At 47.8% G+C, this 22426-nt stretch overlaps 1 protein-coding gene across 4 annotated transcripts in view; it reads right to left on the minus strand.

Moving 5' to 3' along the window:
• Nucleotides 1-22426, minus strand: part of LOC140428638 (death-inducer obliterator 1-like) — a 208984-nt gene that overhangs the window by 182472 nt on the left and 4086 nt on the right. For 2 of the 4 annotated variants that reach the window (XM_072515307.1, XM_072515305.1), the window contains exon 3: nucleotides 17699-17819. In XM_072515307.1, the coding sequence (XP_072371408.1) occupies nucleotides 17699-17726 (28 nt within the window). In that variant the 5' untranslated portion in view covers nucleotides 17727-17819. Of the gene's footprint in view, nucleotides 1-17698; nucleotides 17883-22426 lie in introns of all 4 variants that reach the window. The other 2 variants (XM_072515306.1, XM_072515304.1) reach the window with 1 other exon arrangement.

Here is a 22426-nt window from a genome sequence, read left to right on the forward strand (position 1 = left end):
GTACCCATGGAATACCCCAGCAATGCAACAGAGACAGCAAGTGGCAGGGGAAAGAGTTGTAATAATAATCTTTATTAGTGTCACAAGTAGGCTTACATTAACTGCTATGAAGCTACTGTGAAAATCCCCTAGTCGTCACTCTCCGGCATCTGTTCGGGTACACTGAGGGAGAATTCAGAATGTCGAATTCACCTAACAAGCACGTCTTTCGGGACTTGTGGGAGGAAACCGGAGCACCCGGAGGAAACCCACGCAGATACGTGTAACAGAATGAAGGAAAGTTAAACTTATTCCACTTATAATAACAAAACATATCGCTTTGTTTTTTGTTGAAATATTTTTATTGAAGTATTTGCAACATTTTTATAACAATAACAAACGAAATAATAACATGAACAACAACATGGTAAAATAGACATTTCCCACCTAACCCCTTCTGTACATCCCTTAACCATATTGCACCTACCCACTGCCCCCCACCCCCCTTCAGAATGCTGCTTCTGCTGACATTTTAATTTTCCCCGAGAAATTCGACGAACGGCTGCCACCTCCGAGAGAACCCCAGCATTGACCCTCTCAAGGCAAACTTTATTTTCTCCAGCTTGAGAAACCCAGCCATGTCACTGACCCAAGTTCCCACACTCGGGGGCTTCGAGTCCCTCCACATTATCAGGATCCGTCTCTGGGCTACCAGGGAGGTAAAGGCCAGAACGTCGGCCTCTTTCACTCCCTGAACTCCCGGGTCTTCTGACACTCCAAAGAGCGCCATCTCTGGACTCGGCACCACCCACGTACCTAGCACCTTGGACACTGCCTTGGCAAACCCCTGCCAGAACCCTCCAAGCTTCGGGCATGCCCAAAACATGTGGACATGGTTTGCTGGGCTTCCCGCACACATCGCACATCTATCTTCTACCCCGAAAAACTTGCACACCCTCGCCGCCATGTGTGCCCGGTGTACCAATTTAAACTGTATTAGACTGTGCCTGGCACATCATGAGGAGGAATTAACCCTGCTTAGGGCGTCCGCCCACAGACCCGCCTCTAACTACCCACCCAACTCCTCCTCCCACTTGCCCTTCAGTTCCTCCACCGGAGTTTCCTCCGCCTCCAACAACTCCTGATAGACAACTGACACCTTCCCCTCCCCCATCCAGATACCAGAGACTACTCTGTCCTGTATCCCCCGTGGCGGCATCAGCGGGAAAGCCAACACCCGTTTCCTCAGAAAGTCCCGCACTTGCAAGTATCTGAAACCGTTCCCCGGCGGCAGCTTGAACTTGTCCTCCAGCGCCTTCAGACTGGGAAAACTCCCGTTTATGAATAGATCCCTCATCCGTCTAATTCCTGCTCTCTGCCATCTCTGGAACCCGGTGTCTATCCTACCCGGTGCGAACCTGTGGTTATTGCAAATCGGGTCCAGACCGACGCACCCTCCATCTTCTTGTACCTCCTCCTTTGCCCCCAGATCCTCAACGGCAGAGGTGCCGTTACCAATGCTCCCAAACTGGTGCCTTTGTATGACGCTGCCTCCATCCGCTCCCATGTCGACCCCTCCCCCACCACCCACTTCCTAATCATCGCTATATTTGCCGCCCAATAGTAGTTGCAGAAGTTCGGCAGCGCCAACCCACCCTCCCTCCGACTACGCTCCAACAACATTTTCTTCACTCGCGGGGTTTTATTCGCCCATACAAAGCCCAAAATAATCTTATTCACCCGCTTAAAAAAGGCCTTAGGGATGAAGATGGGGAGGCACTGGAAGACAAACAAAAATCTGGGAAGGACCATCATTTTCACAGTCAGTACCCTCCCCGCCAGCGAAAGCGGAAGCATATCCCATCTTTTAAAGTCCCCTTCCATTTGCTCTACCAGCCGGGTTAGGTTGAGCCTGTGTAATGTCTCCCATTTCCGAGCCACCTGTGTTCCTAGGTAGCGAAGGCTCCTCTCTACCATACTGAGCGGCAGCTCCTCGAGTCTCCTCTCCTGCCCGCTTGCCTGGATCACGAACAATTCACTTTTTCCCATGTTCAATTTATACCCCGAAAACCTGCCAAATTCCCCCAAGATCTGCAAAACCTCCCCCATCCCCTCCAAGGGTCCGGGATGTACAAGAGCAGATCGTCCACGTACAGCAAAACCCGGTGCACCACCCCTCCCCGAACCAGCCCCTGCCAATTCCTTGATGCTCTCAGCGCCATGGCCAACAGCTCTATAGCCAGAGCGAACAGCAACGGGGAGAGGGGGCACCCCTGCCTCATCCCTCGGTGTAGCTTAAAGTACCCCGACCTCAGCCGGTTCGTGCGCACGCTTGCTACCGCCGCCTGGTAGAGCAATCGCATCCAGTCAATAAAGCCCTCACCAAACCCAAACCTTCCCAGCGTCTCCCATAGATACTCCCACTCCACCTGATCAAAAGCCTTCTCCGCGTCCATCGCAACCACCACCTCTGCCTCCTCTCCTTCTGAGGGCATCATAATTACATTTAAAAGCCTCCGGACGTTAGCATTGAGCTGTCTGCCCTTAACAAACACAGTTTGGTCCTCCCCTATCACCCCCGGGACACAGTCTTCTATCCTGGTGGCCAAAATCTTAGCCAGCAGCTTGGCATCTATGTTCAAAAGCGGAATCGGCCTGTATGACCCACATTGCTCCGGGTCCTTCTCTTGTTTAAGAATGAGTGAAATCGAGGCCTGCGACATCGTTGCGGGGAGGATCCCCCTCTCTTTAGCCTCGTTAAAGATCCTCATCAGCAGCGGGCACAACACCTCTGAGAACTTCTTGTAAAATTCTACCAGGTAACCATCCGGCCCCGGAACCTTGCCCGACTGCATGCCCTCCAGTCCTTTAACAATTTCCTTTGCCTCAATCGGGGCCTCCAGCCCCTCCACCAGGTCCTCCTCCACCCTCAGAAACCTCAACTGATCTAGGAATTGCCTTATCCCTTCTGCTCCAGCCGGGGGTTCCAACTCATATAATTTGCTATAAAATTCTTTAAAAACGTTGTTCACCCCCCTGGGTCCAAGACCAAGACCATGTTACCCTCCTTATTCCTTACTCCCCCAATCTCCCTGGCCGCCTCTCTCTTCCTAAGCTGGTGCGCCAGCATCCTGCTCGCCTTTTCCCCATATTCATAGACCGCCCCCTTGCCCTCCTCAACTGCTTCACCGCTCTCCCCGTGGTCAACAGCTCAAACTCTGCCTGTAGCTTCCGGCGCTTCCCAGGAGCCCAGCGTCCGGGGCCTCCGCATATCTCCTATCTACTCAAAGTATCTCCTCCACTAATCTCGCCCTCTCTGCTCGTTCCACCTTTTCTCTATGGGACCGAATCAAAATTAGTTCCCCACTTACAACTGCCTTCAGAGCCTCCCAAACCGTCGCTGCTGATACCTCCCATGTATCATTTGTTTCCAGGTAATTCTGGTGGACTTATTCACCCGCCCACAGACAGCTTCGTCCGCTAAACAACCCCACATCTAATCTCCACAACGGGCGCTGCCCTCTCGCCTCACTCAACCGCAAATCCACCCAATGCGGGGCATGATCGGAGACTGCAATTGCCGAATATTCCGTCCCCGCCACCTTCGGAATTAGCGGCCTGCTTAGAACCAAAAAAATCAATACGGGAGTAAACTTTATGGACATGACAAAAAAACGAAAACTCCTTCGCCCTCGGCCGCCTGAATCACCACGGGTCTACACCCCCCCCATCTGCTCCATAAAACCCCTCAACTCCTTTGCCACGGCAGGCCTCCTTCCAGTCCTGGATTTTGACCCCCCCCCCCCCCCCCAAATCAGGCTGTGAGACTCCAAGTCCAGGATCCTGTCTAACACCCGCCTCATAAATCCCACATCGTCCCAGTTCGGCGCATATACGTTCACAAGCACCACCCGTACACCCTCCAACTTCCCACTCACCATTATATATCTACCCTCCTTATCAGCCACAATTCTTCCAGCCTCAAACGCCACCCGCTTACTGATCAATATCGCTACCCCCCCATCTTTGAGTCCAGCCCCGAGTGGAACACCTGACCAACCCACCCCTTTCTCAATCTCGTCTGGTCAATAATCTTTAGATGTGTCTCCTGAAGCATTGCTACGTCTGCCTTCAGCCCCTTTAAATGCGTGAAAACGCGAGCCCTTTTGACCGGCCCATTCAAACTTCTCACATTCCACGTAATCAGCCTGGACGGGGGGGCTGCCACCACCAACACCAGCGCGCCCCCCCCCCCCCAACTAGCCATAACCTTTCTTTGGCCAGCCCCGAGCTCGCGCCCCCCGCCTCCCCGAGCACCCCCATAAGCAGCAACCGTTCCCGACCCCCCCATTTGTTCCCCGATAATAGTTCCTCCCGTCAGCGAAGCAGCCTCCCCCCCACAACAGCACCCAAAACCTAATCTCCCAGGTCAAGCACCAACTTAGCACATGCTCACCCCCCACCTCGCTTCCGAGAGTCAGCTGAACCATGCTGACCCCGACAACCCCCACCCCTGGTGCCAAACAGTCTGACTCCCTATTGTTCAAACCCCTCTCCCGACATGAATAAACCATTTAACAACATCGCATTCCCCAGTAAGTAAACAACCTCAAGTAAAAATAAATTAGCATAAACCAATGAAGAAACAATCGCTTGAAACAAGGCCCAACCTCCCACAGAATATCACCAACTTCAGGGCCCCCTCCCCCCTCCGCATCAAATCCGTGCAAAACAAAGCACCACAAACCACCACCTCAGCCCAGCACTTAACCCAAAACTACATACAATCTTTATTTGAACCGATACGAAAATTACAAAGATTACGAACAACCGCCACATAACTTCTTCGATACTTAAGTGTCCTTTAAGACGCTTCTAACTTCTTTTCTTTGATAAATGTCCATATATCGTCCGGTGATGCAAAGTAAAAATGCAGGTTTTCGTGCATAACCCCCAACCGCTCTGAATACAGCAACCCAAATTTCATCCCCTTCTTGAAGAGGATCGCCTTCACCCGATTGAACTCAGCAAGTCTCTTGGCCAGCTCCGCTCCCAGGTCCTTATAGATGCGCACCTGGCTGTTCTCCCATCTGCTGCTCCGCTCTTTCTTGGCTCACCGCAAGATGAGTTCTTTGTCCGAAAAATGGTGGAAATGCACCACCATCGCCCTCGGCGGGTCAGTCGCCTTAGGTTTCCTTGCGCGGGCTCTATGTGCTCCATCCACTTCCAGGGGTGAGAAACCGCTCTGGGCCCCATCAGCGTCTCCAACATGCCAGCCACATATGCTCCTGCATTCGACACCTCAATTCCTTCAGAGAGGCCAACAATCCTCAAGTTCTGCCTCCTGGACCTGTTCTCCAGGTCCTCCAGCTTCTCCTGCGTTCTCTTGTGGCGCTCATTTTACACCTCCACCTTGTGCTCTAGCAGGGTTATATAGTCCTCCTGGCTAGATAACTTCTGCTCAATTTCTTGTATCCCTTTCCCTTGGGCCGCCTGTAGCCACCTAAATTGGCCAACTCCCGATTTAAAATGGCGAACGGCAAAGGCTGATGGGAAAGTCAGCCAACATAGACAGAAACCAGCAGGTGCAGGTTTGCTGTGAATTTAACTCTGCAAAAGGCCAGACAACATCGATACCAGCATAACAATGTAGCAAGCCATCTACATACTGATGAGCAATTCCCGGGAACAATAAGTAACATTTGGGACACACAAAGCAAAGCCAGACTCCCCGGCGCCAGCAGGAGCCAACACAAAGGAGGTGAACGAGTACCTCAAGACCGCCCATCGATCAGGGAACCGCTCCAGTATTGGAAAAATCGAACCAAGCGATTGGGACAAAGTCCAATCACTTGGGACCAGGTACAGGGTCCGCCCCGAAAGGCGGGAAGCCCCTGGGGACTATAAGAGTTAAGCCCCAAGTTCAAATCGGTCTCTCTTCACCTCTTCGTCCTGCCCGGGTCACCCAGCAACACAAACCAACATTGACCGTGACCGGTGCAGTGACCACCGACAGACGTAAGTCTTAATTCAACGCTCGCTACGAGACAGGCGCTCCTAGCTACCAATCCGTACCAACTTCGAATCCCGCAGACTCAGAACCCGAACGAACGGCCATTTGTTCCCCTGATCTGGTGGGCCAGTCCGAAGTATAGGCCTGTTAGTTGTAGAAGTAGCTTCGACGTAGAATTTGTGCATGAGTAGTGATTACTGTGTATAAGAAATGTGCTTTGATTTGAATCTTACTAATCGGTGTATTGGGTCATTGATCATTACTTGGACTTGAACCTCGTGGCAGTATCATACAGATACCTGGTGACTCGAGAGCAAAGGTAATAAAACAGAGCAACTGAACCAACGGAAAGTTAGCAACATTATTTGGCGACTCTGGTGGGATCCGATCTAGAAGTGGCATAACCACTCTGGCAGAACCCAGAATTTGAATTAGAGATCCAATTGGGAACAGAAAACCACAAGCGTTCAAGCAGTTCTGATCAATACTCATAATTCGGAAGTGTGTGTATGCATGCGTAACTAACAGGGCGATAAGATAAAACTGATAAGATTTTTTGTTGCGACAAAACTGTCGGGGGTTTGTATTTCGGAAAGTAGCGAAAGCCGTACCCGTATTTACAGCACCGCCTTAATACCCCTGTCCCAAATTTGAAGAGCAGCATTCGGATAGGAAAGATGGCAATGCAGGCAATGAATCTCATGAACCCAGAAGAATTTGCGGTCGCAGCGACCAGCAGCAGTAGAGTGGGACAATATCCCATTTGGGAGGAAGAAATCAGGAAGTACCTCAAAAGGGAAAGGATGGCCCCTTTGGAGTGAATTCTGTGACAACGTGGAATCAGGCCCCGGGAGTATAGGACATACTTGGTGGGAGACCCTGAGCGAGAGTCACAAAAAGAGCTTAGGAAAAGCTCGCAAGCCGATGGCAATCGTGTCCTGCTTGGCACAGTTGCGAGGCACAGAGGAGGTCGTTAGGACACTCCGGAAAGAGGTAGAAGGCATACATCGAATGAGTAAGGTCGATGTAAGCGAGGTAGAGAGAACTTAGAATTGAGAAGGAAGTTGGCAGCAAAAGACGGAGAGGTGGAGGATGCCAAAAGGGCACACCAGTCTTGTTAGCAACACGCCTGATTCAATACCATTTGATCGACCGCAGCCTTGATCGGGTCCAACGTTTCTTTTTTCAGCTCAGTGAAACAGTCCTTAAAGAACTTCATCTGTTGCTCCTTAGACCACTGAGCCACCGTTCCCTGGTCCTGACCCTCCGCCACGCTGCGCCTCGATACCAGCTCCGACTGCTTCACTCTATCCGGGCTGAGTCTTTTCACACGGCCACTTCTAGTCCAATTAGCCATACATCGGAGAGGAAATCCTTCTTAATATTGTCCACTGCACTGATCTATCCCCTAAAGTCCGAGAAAAGTCGGGAAAAAAGGTCCAAAAGTCCGTTCCAGGCGGGAGCTATCGAATGTGCAACCTACTCCTCCATGGTTGCCACCGGAAGTCCCATACGGCTTTGTTTTGCACGTTTGCTCAGTGACCAGCCCCACGTGAAGAAGATACAATGAACATACTGAAACTATCTGATCTGAAATAAGCCTGATTGGTTCTTAGATGCAGTTTGGATAATAGGGGCTGGTTTAGCTCACTGGGCTAAATCGCTGGCTTTTAAAGCAGACCAAGGCAGGCCAGCAGCACGGTTCCGATTCCCGTACCAGCCTCCCCGAACAGGCGCCGGAATGTGGCGACTAGGGGCTTTTCACAGTAACTTCATTGAAGCCTACTCGTGACAATAAGCGATTATTCATATTCATCTGTCTGGATAGCAAGATTGGCGTTTGGCACTAACGAACCAGCACTTTTGGTTTGTATTTCAGGACTTCCAGCACCCAGGCAGCACAGCGGCGCAGTGGTTAGCATTGCTGCCTCGCGGCGCCGAGGTCCCAGGTGCAATTCCGGCTCTGGGTCACTGTCCGTGCGGAGTTTGCACATTCTCCCAGTGTTTGCGTGGGCTTCGCCACCACAACCCAAAATATGTGCAAGTTAGGTGGATTGGCCATGCTAAATTGCCCCTTAAAAAGGAATTGGGTACTCTAAATTAATTTTTTAAAAAGGATTTCCAGCACCCATAGGTTTCGCTTTTGTGTTGTTGAAGTAAACGTGGTGAGTTTCTGCAATGTATTCCTGCAAATCAGGCATTGTCAAATTTGTGGGTGCGACCCACGGGCGGGTGTCATGAGGGTCGCGGAGCCGTCCGTCGCGGCGTTCCCGATCGCGCAAATCTGCGCGCAACAGCCGACTGTAAATAACGCCGGCTGCAAGCGGCCTTCAAAATGGCCGTGAACATGTAAAAAAGAAATGCGGTCGCACTGCGCATGCGTGCCAGATCATCGGCGCACATGCGCAAAACAATGCGCATGCCTGCAGATGATCAAGCACGCATGCGCAGTGCGGCCACTTTTTGTTTTTATAAACGGTCACAGCTTTTTGTTTTACAAGTTCGGGGGGGGGTTATTCATTTATTTTATTCATTTAATTTTTATTTTTTTCATTCTTTTTTTTTACAAGTTCAGGGGGGTCTTATTTGATAAACCTTTACAGGACAAAAATGCAGAACTTTGGACAGATGGCGACTCCATACTTTCTGACACCGGAAGGCTTCATCTTCATCTGGGAGAGCAGCATGGCAGCACAAGTGGATAGCACTGTGGCTTCACAGCGCCAGGATCCCAGGTTCGATTCCCCGCTGGGTCACTGTCTGTGCGGAGTCTGCGCGTTCTCCCAGTGTCCAAAGTGTCCCAGTGTTTCCTCCGGGTGCTCTGGTTTCCTCCCACAGTTCAAAGACGTGCAGGTTAGGTGGATTGGCCATGATAAATTGCCCTTAGTGACCAAAAAGGTTAGGAGGGGTTATTGGGTTATGAGGATAGGGTGGAAGTGAGGGCTTAAGTGGATCGGTGTGGACTCGATGGGCCAAATGGCCTTCTTCTGCACTGTATGTTCTATATTCTATCCAACAGGTTCCATTGGAGGAGCGTGTACGAGGGCCAAAGGGACCCAAAACCATTTCCTCCATTTTTGTCAGCAGCAAACAAGGTAAGAGAAAATGGTGGGTCGCGAAGTTCGGCCGGCGTGGGTCACGAAAGTCAGCCGGGTTGGGTCCCAAAGATTGGCCGGTTGGTAAAAATGGGTTCCCTGAAAAAACGTTTGAACAACACTGCTGTAAATCACACATGTACAGCCAAAGTGTCCTGTGGTGAAGGGCTGAATACTAAGTCAAGGGACAGCAGTGCTGATCAATCAAATTACCCAATGCTGAATAGCATTGGGTTTCTTGTGTTTCTTATGAATGGGGGGATATTCTGTCACACTTTGACTTGAGCCTTGTGAATACAAAAGAGGCTTTGCAGAGTCAGGAAGCCATCCAGTGTAAATCACTGAGCCTTTGCCTTGTCATCCTGTTGATATGGCTAGTCCAGTTAAGTTTTCAGTCAATGGTCACTCCAACATGTTAATCATGGTGGACTTATGGGGGCAGAGGAGCTGTGCTTTATCCTGCCCAAGCTGATAAGTACTTGGAACTTCTCTGGCGCAAACATCAACTGTACCTTGTCAGTCTAGTCTGGATGTTGTCCAAGTCCTGTTGTAGGATGGTACGGACTGCTTCATTATTGGAAGAGTGTGAATAGAGCTGAGAGAAAGTCTGCAAACAGCCCTCTCTTGATGTTGCAATGAAATGAAGACCAATGATATCCAGATTAAAATGTTTGGGCTGGTATTTTCCAAAATAAATAATGCTTATAATGATGCTGAAGGACTGAAATGATTGGCCTCCAATAACTTTCCTTGGTGTCAGTCTGGTGTTGTCAGTGCTGATGCAAGTCAGGCCTTTGACAGCTAGTCCTCCACAGCTAGTACAAAGAGGTTAAAGGGAGGACTGTATTTGTCCGATTGTGACTCATGATATAATACTGATGTGTCATATACAGATTAGGAGAGATGGTGGCGTAGTGCTAATGTCACTGGTAATCCAAAGCCCAAGGTTAATGATCTGGGGGCACAGACTCAAATCTCACCATGGCAGCTGGTTGAGTTTAAAGTTAATTAATAAATTGGGAATATAAAGCTGGTGTCAGTAACCATGACAACTATCACAGTTTATTGTAAAAACCTAATACACTTATGTCCTTTAAGGAAGGAAATCTGATGTCCTGATCTGGTCTGACCTACATTGACCCACACAATGTGGTTGACTCTCAACTGCCTTCTAAAATGGCCCAGCAGATCACCCAGTTCAAGGGCAATTAGGGATGAGCAACAAATGCTGGCATTGCCAGTGATACCCAAACCTCATGAAAGAATAAAGGAATCCAAATTCCATCCATGGCCTCGCCCCTCACTATCTCTGTAACCTTTTATAGCCTTTTCACTCCTCCAATTGCTCTCATGCCCCATTTTAACCATAGCTATGCTGTGCCTTCAGTTGCCAAGGTCCTAAACTCTGGAATTCTTTCCGTCTCAGCACCTCTACATCTCCTCTTTTAAGACACTCCTACTTAAAACTACTTCCTTGACCATACTTTTGGTCACCTTCCTAATGTCTCCTTCTGTTACTCATTGTCAAGTTGTTTAAAGTTCCTGTGGAGGAATATGCTACTACATTAAAGGCAATTTATGAATGCAACTTGTTGTCACATGTGACTAACTCAAAGATTATCCCTTTAAATCCACAATTTTCCATTCTACTAGGATTCCTTGGTGCCATACTTGGTTTAATGCTGCCTTAATATTGAGGGTAGCTACTTTCTGTAATTGAGACACCTCCAAAAAAAATCTGAAAGATGGTCCATCTTTATCTTTATTCTCCGGCGCCGTTTTTCGGGCGGGGCGGGATTCCCGCCACACCGGTCGGAGGCCATTGGCAGCGGCCGCCCCCCCCAACTATTCTCTGGGCCCCGATGGGCTGAGCGGCCGTCCATTTTTGGTCAGTCCCGCTGGAGTGGGTTACGTATGGTCCCACACGGCAGGACCTGGCAGGTAAGTCGGCGGGGATGGTCCTCGGGGCGGGGGGATCCGACCCCAGTGGGTCCCTCACGGTGGCCTGGCCCGCGATCGGGCCCCCCCCCCGCACCCCAATCTGCGGGCGGGGTTGTAATGTGCGGGCACTTCTTCCTTCCGCATCGGGCCCCGGTAGGGCTCCGCCATGGCTGGTGCGGAGAAGAGAAATACCCCGCGCATGTTCCAAAATACGGCGGTGGTTCTGCGCATGCGCGAGATCACGCCGGTGGTTCCGCGCATGAGCGAGATCACGCCGGCGGTTCCGCGCCTGCGCAAATTCACGCTGTCCCTTCGCCGCCGGCTGGAGCGGCGCCAACCCCTCCGGCGTCCACCTAGCCCCGTAGACAGGTGAGAATTCCTCACCTTGGGGGGCCGTTGACGCCGGAGTCGTTGGCACCGGTTTTCCAGCCGGCGTGGGGACTTAGTCCCCAGAAGGGAGAATCCCGGCCATGAAGTCTTTTATATTGCCAAGAGGAAGATAACTTGATGGCTTGGATAACTTTGCTCAAGGTTAATAAAACAAATCATAAGACCATAAGACATAGGAGCGGAAGTAAGGCCATTCGGCCCATCGAGTCCACTCCACCATTCAATCATGGCTGATATCAACTCCATTTACCCGCTCTCTCTCCATAGCCCTTAATTCCTCGAGAAATCAAGAATTTATCAACTTCGGTCTTAAAGACACTCAACGTCCTGGCCTCCACCGCCCTCTGTGGCAATGAATTCCACAGACCCACCACTCTCTGGCTGAAGAAATTTCTCCTCATCTCTGTTCTAAAGTGACTCCCTTTTATTCTAAGGCTGTGCCCCCGGGTCCTAGTCTCCCCTGCTAATGGAAACAACTTCCCTACGTCCACCCTATCTAAGCCATTCATTATCTTGTAAGTTTCTATTAGATCTCCCCTCAACCTCCTAAACTCCAATGAATATAATCCCAGTATCCTCAGACGTTCATCGTATGTTAGGCCTACCATTCCTGGGATCATCCGTGTGAATCTCCGCTGGACCTGCTCCAGTGCCAGTATGTCCTTCCTGAGGTGTGGGGCCCAAAATTGCTCACAGTATTCTAAATGGGGCCTAACTAATGCTTTATAAAGCTTCAGAAGTACATCCCTGCTTTTATATTCCAAGCCTCTTGAGATAAATGACAACATTGCATTTGCTTTCTTAATTACGGACTCAACCTGCAAGTTTACCTTTAGAGACTCCTGGACTCGGACTCCCAAGTCCCTTTGCCCTTCAGCATTATGAATTTTGTCACCGTTTAGAAAATAGTCCATGCCTCTATTCTTTTTTCCAAAGTGCAAGACCTCGCACTTGCCCACGTTGAATTTCATCAGCCATTTCTTGGACCACTCTCCTAAACTGTCTAAATCTTTCTGCAGCCTCCCCACCTCCTCCATACTACCTGCCCCTCCACCTATCTTTGTATCATCGGCAAACTTAGCCAGAATGCCCCCAGTCCCGTCATCTAGATCGTTAATATACAAAGAGAACAGCTATGGCCCCAACACTGAACCCTACGGGACACCACTCATCACCGGTTGCCATTCCGAAAAAGAACCTTTTATCCCAACTCTCTGCCTTCTGCCTGACAGCCAATCGTCAATCCATGTTAGTACCTTGCCTCGAATACCATGGGCCCTTATTTTACTCAGCAGTCTCCCGTGAGGCACCTTTAGCAAAGGCCTTTTGGAAGTCAAGATAGATAACATCCATTGGCTCTCCTTGGTCTAACCTATTTGTTATCTCTTCAAAGAACGCTAACAGGTTTGTCAGGCACGACCTCCCCTTACTAAATCCATGCTGACTTGTCCTAATCCGACCCTGCACTTCCAAGAATTTAGAAATCTCATCCTTAACAATGGATTCTAGAATCTTGCCAACAACCGAGGTTAGGCTAATTGGCCTATAATTTTCCATCTTTTTCCTTGTTCCCTTCTTGAACAGGGGGGTTACAACTGCGATTTTCCAATCCTCTGGGACTTTCCCTGACTCCAGTGACTTTTGATCTTTTGGATATTGAATTAATGGCACAAAGCAAGTTCAAATAAATCCACAGAATCAGTACGGCATAGGAGGCGTAGAAGGAGGTAATTTGTCCGTTGTGTCTGCACCAACACTCAGAATGAACAACGCAACTAGTTCCATTCTCCACCCTTCTCCCCGTAATTGAGACAGGATGGTTTAAAACAGCCACAATAATGTAAAAGCATTTTTTTCCTGCTCATGGCAAGAATCAGTTACAGAACAAGTCAGGCGTGTGCAGAGTGTCTCAGGCAGAATTATAGAGCACAACAAAGGATGGTAGAAAAATTGAAGAGATAAAGGTACTTTTACCTACCTTTTGTGCAACAGGCAAAAGTAAAACGCAAATGTGTTGTAAACAGATGGAAATGCTTCAGGCTATGTTAAAGAGACTTGGGTGGGAGAAGCTAAAGATCTAATTTATCTTTGCTTCTGAAGGAAATGGCTGAAGTTGTGGCAGATGCCCTGGTAAATATTTTCAATATTCCGTTGGGAACAAGGGCCTGTGAAGGTACCTGTTGAACCCTTATAAAGACACAATCTGGTAACAATAGAACTGCAAGGTAACATCACCGAATGTCTCAGTAAAACTTTATCAAGGCATTTGATTAAAATTCCTCATGATTCTGTTAGCTAAAGATGAAGCTCACAGAATTGACGGCAAACTGGTGACCTGGTTAGGAAATTAGTTGAGCTGCAAGAGACCCAACTTTGTGTTAGATAATTTGGACATTCTGAATTCTCCCTCAGTGTACCTGAAATGGCGCCGGTGTGTGGTGACTAGGGGCTTTTCACGTAACTTCATTGCGGTGTTAATGTAAGCCTACTTGTAGCAATAAAGATTATTAAAAAGGTATTGGGGTTTGTGCTGGAGCCTGAACTGTTCAATGCATTTTTTAAAAAGTTTTCCAATTAAGGGGCAATTTAACGTGGCCAATCTACCGACCTTGCACGTCATTTTGGGTTGTGGGAGTGAGACACACACAGGCACGGGGGTAATGTGCAAACTCCACACGGACAGTGACCCGGGATCAAACCTGGGTCCTCGGCGGTGTGAGGCAGCAGTGCTAACCACTGCGCCACCTGTTCACTGTACTTATTAATGATTAGGTGACATGATAAAAAGCCACACATCCAAATTTGCCAAAGATACAAAGATGGACAGCACTGTAAATAGTACATGTGGAAGCATAAAATTACAAAGTGATATTGATAAATTAAATGGATGGCCAAAGCTGTGGCAAATAGATTTCAGTACAGGCAAGTGTGTGTTCACTGTCCGTATGGAGTTTGCACATTCTCCCCATGTGTGTGTGGGTCTCACCCCCACAATCCAAAAAAATGTGCAGGGTAGGTGAATTGGCCACGCTAAATTGCTCCTTAATTGAAAAAAAAAAAGAATTGGGTACTCTAAATTTAATTTTTAAAATAGGCAAGTATGTGGTCATCCACTTTGAACCTGTAAAAAGGATAGAGCAGAGTATTTCCTAAATGGTAAAAAGCTGGAAACAGTGGCAGCCAAAAGAAAATTAGGCATCCATCTATATAGAGCATATAAGATATCATAGACAGGTGCACACAATAATCAAAACAGTAATGGAATTCTGGCCTTTATATCTAGAGTAGTATATAAAGGTTCAAAATCATGCTACAGCTAAACAAAGCTTTGGTTAGACCACACTTGGAATTCTGTATTTATTTCTGGGCATCGCACCTTAGAAAGGATATACATTCCTTGGAGAGAGAGACCAGCATAGATTTACTGCAATGATACCTGGACTCAAAGGGTTAAACAACGATTAACAAAATAGTGATTACATAAAATACAGTTGTTGTTATAACCCTTCAGGAGGCCCAGGGATCTGCAACATCAGATACCCTGTGGCCTCACCTGAATACGATCTACCCAGATGAGGGGGCAGGGCTAACCCCCCTTTTCCGAGAACTGCTGGGATATAAATACCCCGTCCAGGGTGTGGTCCGGGCACGGGAGACCGTTTGGTGGAGTAGGAGTGTAAAGTAATCAAATATTTCTACAGACATTGCTTCTGAGTGAGTGGTTGCTTGCCTGAGACTTTAGTTGTATTCCTGAAATGTAGATAATGGGATGATTTAATCCAAGATATTAAGGATATGGTAAATAGAAACAATTCTTGTTGGTTGAGGAATCTAAGAAGAAGGACACAACCGGAAATTAGAGCCAGGCCTTTCAGGAGTGAAGTGAGGAAACCTTTTTTTTTTATAAGCCGAAAGGGTGGTAGAAATTTTAAACTCTCTTTAACAACAGTTGATGCTGGGTCAATTATGATTTTAAATCTGAGATTGATAGATTTATTTTTTTCAAATTATTTAATTCCAATTAAGTGGCAATTTAGCCAAAAGGATGCATTTGTGAGATACAGGCAACTAAAAACAGATAAAGCACTTGAAGAATACAAGGAAAGTAGAAAAGAGCTCAAGCAGGGATCTAGGAGGGCAAAAAGGGTCACAAAATGTCTTTGGCCGATAGGATTAAGGAGAATCCCAAAGCATTTTATATGTATATTAGGAATAAGAGATTAGCTCGAGAAAGAGTTGGTCCACTCAAGGACAAAGGAGGAAAATGTGTAGAACCAGAGGAAGTAGGTGAGGTCCTTAATGAGTTTTTTTGCATCGGTATTCACAAAGGAGAGGGATACGTTGATTGGTGGTGTCTCAGAGGGATGTTGTAAACACTTTAGAACAGGTCGTTATTATGAGGGAGGAAGTGTTAGGCGTGTTAAAAAGCATTAAGGTAGACAAATCCCCAGGGCTAGATTGCATCTATGCCAGATTACTGAGGGAAACAAGAGATGAAATCGCTGGACCTCTGACAGAAATCTTTGTGTCCTCATTGGCCACAGGTGAGATCCCAGAGGATTGGAGGATAGCCAATGTTGTACCGTTATTTAAAAAGAGTTGCAAGGATAATCTTGGTAATTATAGGTCAGTGAGCTTGACATCAGTGATAGTGAAATTGTTGGAAAAGATTCTCAGAGATAGGATCTATGCACATTTGGAAGTGAACGGTCTTATTAGTGACAGACAGCATGATTTTGTACGAGAGAGGTCATGTCTCATTAATTTATTTGAATTTTTTGAGGTGACAAAAATAAGTGACGAGGGAAAGGCTGTGGATGTTGTATTCATGGACTTTAGTAAAGCATTTGATAAGGTCCCTCATGGCAGACTGGTGCAAAAGATGAGGTCACATGGGGTCAGGAGTGAATTAGCTGGATGGATCCAGAACTGGCTTGGCCATAGAAGACAGAGGGTAGCAATTGAAGGGTGTTTTTCTGAATGGAGGTCTGTAACTAGTGGTGTTCCGCAGGAATCAGTACTGGGACCTCTGCTCTTTGTAAATTATATAAATGACTTGGAAGAAAATATAGCGTGTCTGATTAGCAAGTGCGGATTATATTAAGATTGCAGGAGTTGTGGATAGTGATGAAGATTGTCAGAGAATACAACAGGATATAGGTAGGCTGCAAAATTGGGCAGAGAAATTACAGATGGAATATAACCCGGGCAAATGCGAGGTGATGCATTTTGGTAGATCCAATTCAGATGGGAGCTATAAAATAAATGGCAGAGCCATCAGGAGCAGAGACACACAGAGAGATCTGGGCGTGCAGGTCCACAGATCCTTAAAAATGGCAGCACAGGTGAAAATGGTGGTAAAGAAAGCATATGGGGTATCGAGTATAAGAGCTCGAAAATTATTTTAGTTATATAGAACGTTGGTTAGCCACATTTGGAATACGGTGTCTAATTCTGGCCAAATGCACTACCAGAAGGACGTGGAGGCTTTGCAGAGAGTACAGAAAAGGTTTACCAGGATGTTGCCTGGTATGGAGGGAATGAGGAAAGATTGAATAAACTAGGATTGTTCTCCCCAGAGAGACGGGGGCTGAGGTGCGACCTGATTGAAGTTTATAAAATTATTAGGGGTATAGATTGGGTGAGCAGTTGGGAGGCTTTTTCCTAGGGCGGAAATGACATATACAAGGAGGCACAAGTTAAAGGGGAGGGGGGGAAAGGTTCAGTGGAGATGTGGGTGCAAGTTTACACAGATGGTGGTAGTGGCCTGGAATGCACTGCCACGTGAGGTGATTTGAGGCAGATACGTTAGCGTCCTTTAAGATTTCTCTGGATAGTCACATGACGGGGTATAGCGGATACAGGCAGTCGGTCTAGAGAGGACACGTGATCAGCGCAGGCTTTGTGGGCTGAAGGGCCTGTTCCCGTGCTGTATTGTTCTTTGGTTGTTCTGGTGTGGCCAAGCCACCTACCCTGTCCATCTTTTGGATTGTGGAGTGAGATCCACGCAGACACGGGGGAATGTGCAAACTCCACATGGACAGTGCCTTGGGGCCAGGATTGAACCCGGATCCTTGGCGCTGTGAGGCAGCCGTGCTGACCACTGCATCACCCTTCTGCCTGGATTGATAGATTTCTGGTAACAAAAGGTAATAAAGGTGAAAATATGATCTGTATATGGTCTGACATCTGTATATGTGATTTTTTTTCTTTATGATAACTCCCAAGTGAGTAATATAGAAAAGAAAATATTTATATCTTCGCACATTAGGACATTTACCTCTTTGAAAATCATCTGCAGAAAGCATTGGAGAGCTTCACTTTTGTTCACAGTTCCTTGCCAATCATACAGCTTGTGGAACTTCTTTTTGCTCCTGATAAGAAAACATCTGAAACATTTTCTGTGAAAAGTGACATGAAAGATCTATTTGACAAATAGATAGAAAACTGCAAATTCTGGAAATCTGAAACAAAAAACAAAAATTGCTGGAAATGAACAGATTAGTCTGCATCTATGAAGAGAAAAGACAAGCGAATGTGACAGCACCACAGTAAGATTCTAACTCAGAAGTGTACATTAACCATTATTGGGAATAGTTTAAATCATTTAATTTATAATGAACAGTGAAACAAACTTGAAATGAATGCCAACATTAACTTCTGATAAAGAACCTTCCCTGGTCTCTGGTTACATTTTGGACCAAATAGAAACAATCAAAGGCAAATATTTAAAATAATATTGGGACCAAGTCATCCATATAGAACAGAAATACTGGAGTTGATTTTTCTGGTCCTCTTGTGCCTCACACACAGACATAGAGGTTCTCAGGTACAACGACAATTATGCTGGCAAATGGTATTTGGCAAAGTGTTGGAACATAATGGTAAGGAAGTCTTGCTGGAATTGTATGGAGCTTTGGTGGGGAAACATCTTGAGTACTACTTATATTTTGTGTCTCCTTACCTAAGGAGGAATATATTTGCCTCAAGAGGGATGCAACAACGGTTTACTAGATTGGTTCCTGGGATTACTATGATGAAATTTTTGGGAAGAATGTGTATTACATTCCTATGAAGACCCAGGAAGGCCTTGTAAATGAATAAACATGTTTATTGTAGCCAAAGAAAACAGCCGCTATGTGGTGTATACACACAATAAATCCCCGTTGGGATTCCCAGGATGCCTGTCCGGGCCGGCATTTACATAGTCTAGTAACGAGCCCCAGCTGGGCGGGCCTCTGCCCACTAACGGGGAAGCTCTTATTCCATATGTCCCACGGGAGATCAGTTAGGGTACTCCTGTGGGCCTCGTGAGGGTTATTACACCCGCCACCCCCACCAAGTCTTAAAGTTCCCCTCCAGTGGTCAGCTCCTTTATTCCTCCTTTTGAATAATTTTTTTTTTTTTTTTTTTTTTGGGAGTACCCAATTATTTTCTTTTCTAAATAAGGGGCGATTTAGCCTGGCCAATCCACCTAGCCTGCACATCTTTGGGTTGTGGGGGTGAGACCCACGCAAACAGGAGGAGAATACGCAAACTCCACACAGACAAGGCGGGCCTTCTTTGTCACTTCACACGCGCTTGCACCTTTGTCAGCGGTGGGGCTGGAAAGTCACTTCCAGAAGCTCAGCTCCGGTTGCGGCGTCATCCATAAGTGCTGCTGCTTCCGTATCCACGTCCAAGGCCGCGATTGTTGCCGACATGTCGGTCTGGATGCTGGCCCATGGTGGGTTGTGCCTCTTGACTGTATGGCGGTACCAGGGGCAGTGGAGCCACTGATGTGCCTGGCGTGGTTTCCTCGGAGGCGGGTTCCCTGCCCTTGAGGTGGCACACATGTTTCCATATGTTCTTTTCTTGGGTACCCTAACCTTGTACGAAATGGGCCCAGTTATCTCTAACACGACACCAGGGACTCAAGTGGACGCCCTCGCCAAAATTCCAGACATACACAGCGACTCCTGGTTTAAAGCCGCTGGTCGTGGTACATTTGGGGGCACGACCCATGCAGACACGGGGAGAATGTGCAAACTTAACACAGACAGTAACTCGGGGCCAGGATCGAACCTGGGCCTCGGCACCGTGAGGCTACAGAGCTAACCACTGTGCTACCGTGCCACCCTCGTCTCTACATTCTTAGATTTGGAAATGGCAGGCTCAGGTGGGTTCAGAAGCGTAGGCCCATTAATAGCTCCACTGGTGCTACCCCCATTGTCATGTGAGGCATGGTCTGATAATGGAACAGGAACCTTGCCAGCCTGGTTTCAAAGGAGCCGTGTTCTGTTTCCACATGCCTTCTTTGTATGTTGAACCACCGGCTCTGCCAACCCATTCGAGGCAGGTAGTATGGAGCAGTCCGGATGCGCCTTACCCTGTTGGTACAAATAAATGACTGGAATTCCTCACTAGTGAACGGGGTCCTGTTTCCATGACCAATACCTCCGGTATCCCGTGAATGCTAAATGATGCCATGATTTCTCCATGGTCGTTCTCAAGCTGGTGGTGGGGATGTGGTGCACGTCCAGTTACTTGGGAGTGAGCTTCTACGAGGCCCAGAAATGTGGACCCCATGAACGGACCGGCGAAGTCGACGTGCAATCCCGCCCAGGGGCATCCTGGCCATTCCCAGGGATGGAAAGAGGCCGATGGAGGGAGCTTCTGGTGTTCCTGGCATGCCGGGCATCGGTGTACGACTCTCTCAATGTCACCGTCAATTCCAGACCACCGCAATAGCTCCTCACTAGCATCTTCACATTTGAGGTCCCCAGGTGTCCACTATTCAGGTCCTGTGGGATCATCTCTTGGTCCAGCCACAAAATGATCAGGCGACCCCCTCATAGGAGAATACCATCTTCCACAAGAAGCTCCTGCTGCTTTGTGGTGTAGGGCTGTAGCGCTGCTTGGGGGCTTTCCTGTAACTCACCGTGGAGGATGATGTTACATAGCTTTGCCAACATGGAATCCATCTGGGTGCATGTACAAATCTGCATGGTCATCACGGGCAAATTTCTATGATGGTCAGCATTGCCATGACCTCGTCTGTTACTGGTGGAGAGGGGGTTCAAAGGCAGTGGGAGTCGACTGAGGGCATCAGCATTTGCTATCTATTTGTATACCTGGGCGATGCTCAAATGTGTACTCGTAAGCCACTAGTAACAAGGCACAGCATTGGATCCGGGCTGAGGTTATGGTGGGAATTCCCTTGTCCTCCTTGAAGAGGCCCAGCAGGGGCTTATGGTCAGTAAAAAGAGTGTCGCTGTAGACGTACTTATTAAATCTTTTCACCACATATATCCCGACCAACCCTTCTTTATCTATCTGTGCGTAATGACGTTCCACATCAGCCAGGGTCCTAGAAGCATGCATTATTGGGCACTTTGTGCCGTCACCCCATCGATGGGAGAACACTGCTCCAATGCCAAATGGGGAGACGTCACACTATGTCAACGATTGACCTTAAATGGTGATTATTGATTTCTCGTCACGCACAGTGGGATCCTGATTTCGCCAACAGGAGCGGGCCATTTAGATTGCAAAACAATCAGCACCAGGTGCGGCTCTCGATTTTGGCCTCTTTTGCAATCTATCGGCCACATCACGTTCTCACTCAAGCGCATCACGGTCAATAAATTGCTCCCTTAGTCTCAGGAGAAGAGGTCAGTAATTTAGAACTAAGATAACGATCTCAAGGACAAGTCACCCCATCAGAGGGCTTATTCTAAAGAATGAAACAAGCTTGCTCTGCTGGTCTCTGGGCATCCTTCCAGAATTATCCTCTTAAAAAAATTATTCACTAATCTTCAGGTCTATCTTTGGCTTACAAAGACCCCAGAAATTCAATTATCTGCTTTGAGACTTCTGCAGCAGCAAGTAGATCATAGATCATAGAATTTACAGTGCAGAAGGAGGCCATTTGGCCCATCGACTCTGCACCAGCTCTTGGACAGAGCACCCCACCCAAGGTCAACACCTCCACCCTATCCCCATAACCCAGTAACCCCACCCAACACGAAGGGCAATTTTGGACACTAAGGGCAATTTATCCTGGCCAATCCACCTAACCTGCACATCTTTGGACTGTGGGAGGAAACCGGAGCACCCGGAGGAAACCCACGCGCACACGGGGAGGATGTGCAGACTCCGCACAGAGAGTGACCCAAGCCGGAATCGAACCTGGGACCCTGGAGCTATGAAGCAATTGTGCTATCCACAATGCTACCGTGCTGCCCCTAAGTAGAAACAAAAACATCCCCTTTGTTCCTCATTTTCATGAGATTCCTAAACATTGCGCACATCACAAATTCTGTTTCTCGTTTATACAGATGCTGTTATTGTACCTTTTGTGTTTTGTTCTGATTTTTCATTTTTTTTTAAATTTAGAGTACCCAATTCATTTTTTCCAATTGAGGGGCAATTTAGTGTGGCCAATCCACCTACCCTGCACATCTTTGGATTGTGGGGGTGAAACCCACACAAACACAGGGAGAATGTGCAAACTCCACACAGACAATGACCCAGTCAGAACCTCAGCGCCGTGAGGCAGCAATGCTAACCATGTGTCACCGTGCTGCCCTTTGATTTTTCATTTCTAATATGTGTTCAATGAAATGAAATGAAAATGAAAATCGCTTATTGTCACAAGTAGGCTTCAAATGAAGTTACTGTGAAAAGCCTCCAGTCGCCACATTCCGGTGCCTGTTCGGGGAGGCTGGTACGGGAATTGAAGCGTGCTGCTGGCCTGCCTTGGTCTGCTTTCAAAGCCAGCGATTTAGCCCTGTGCTAAACCAGCCCCAACGGGGTGGCACGTTAGCAGTTGCTTCACAATGCCAGGCATTCCGGTTCGATTCCCGGCTGGCTCACCGTCTGTGCGGAGTCTGCACATTCTCCCAGTGTGTGTGGATTTCCTCCAGGTGCTCCGGTTTCCTCCCACAAGTCCTGAAAGACATGCTTGTTACATGAATTTGACATTCTGAATTCTCCCTCCGTGTACCCGAACAGGCGCTGGAGTGTG

This window comes from Scyliorhinus torazame, chromosome 8 (genome assembly GCF_047496885.1).
Source record: "Scyliorhinus torazame isolate Kashiwa2021f chromosome 8, sScyTor2.1, whole genome shotgun sequence".
Classification (NCBI taxonomy): Eukaryota; Metazoa; Chordata; class Chondrichthyes; order Carcharhiniformes; family Scyliorhinidae; genus Scyliorhinus; species Scyliorhinus torazame.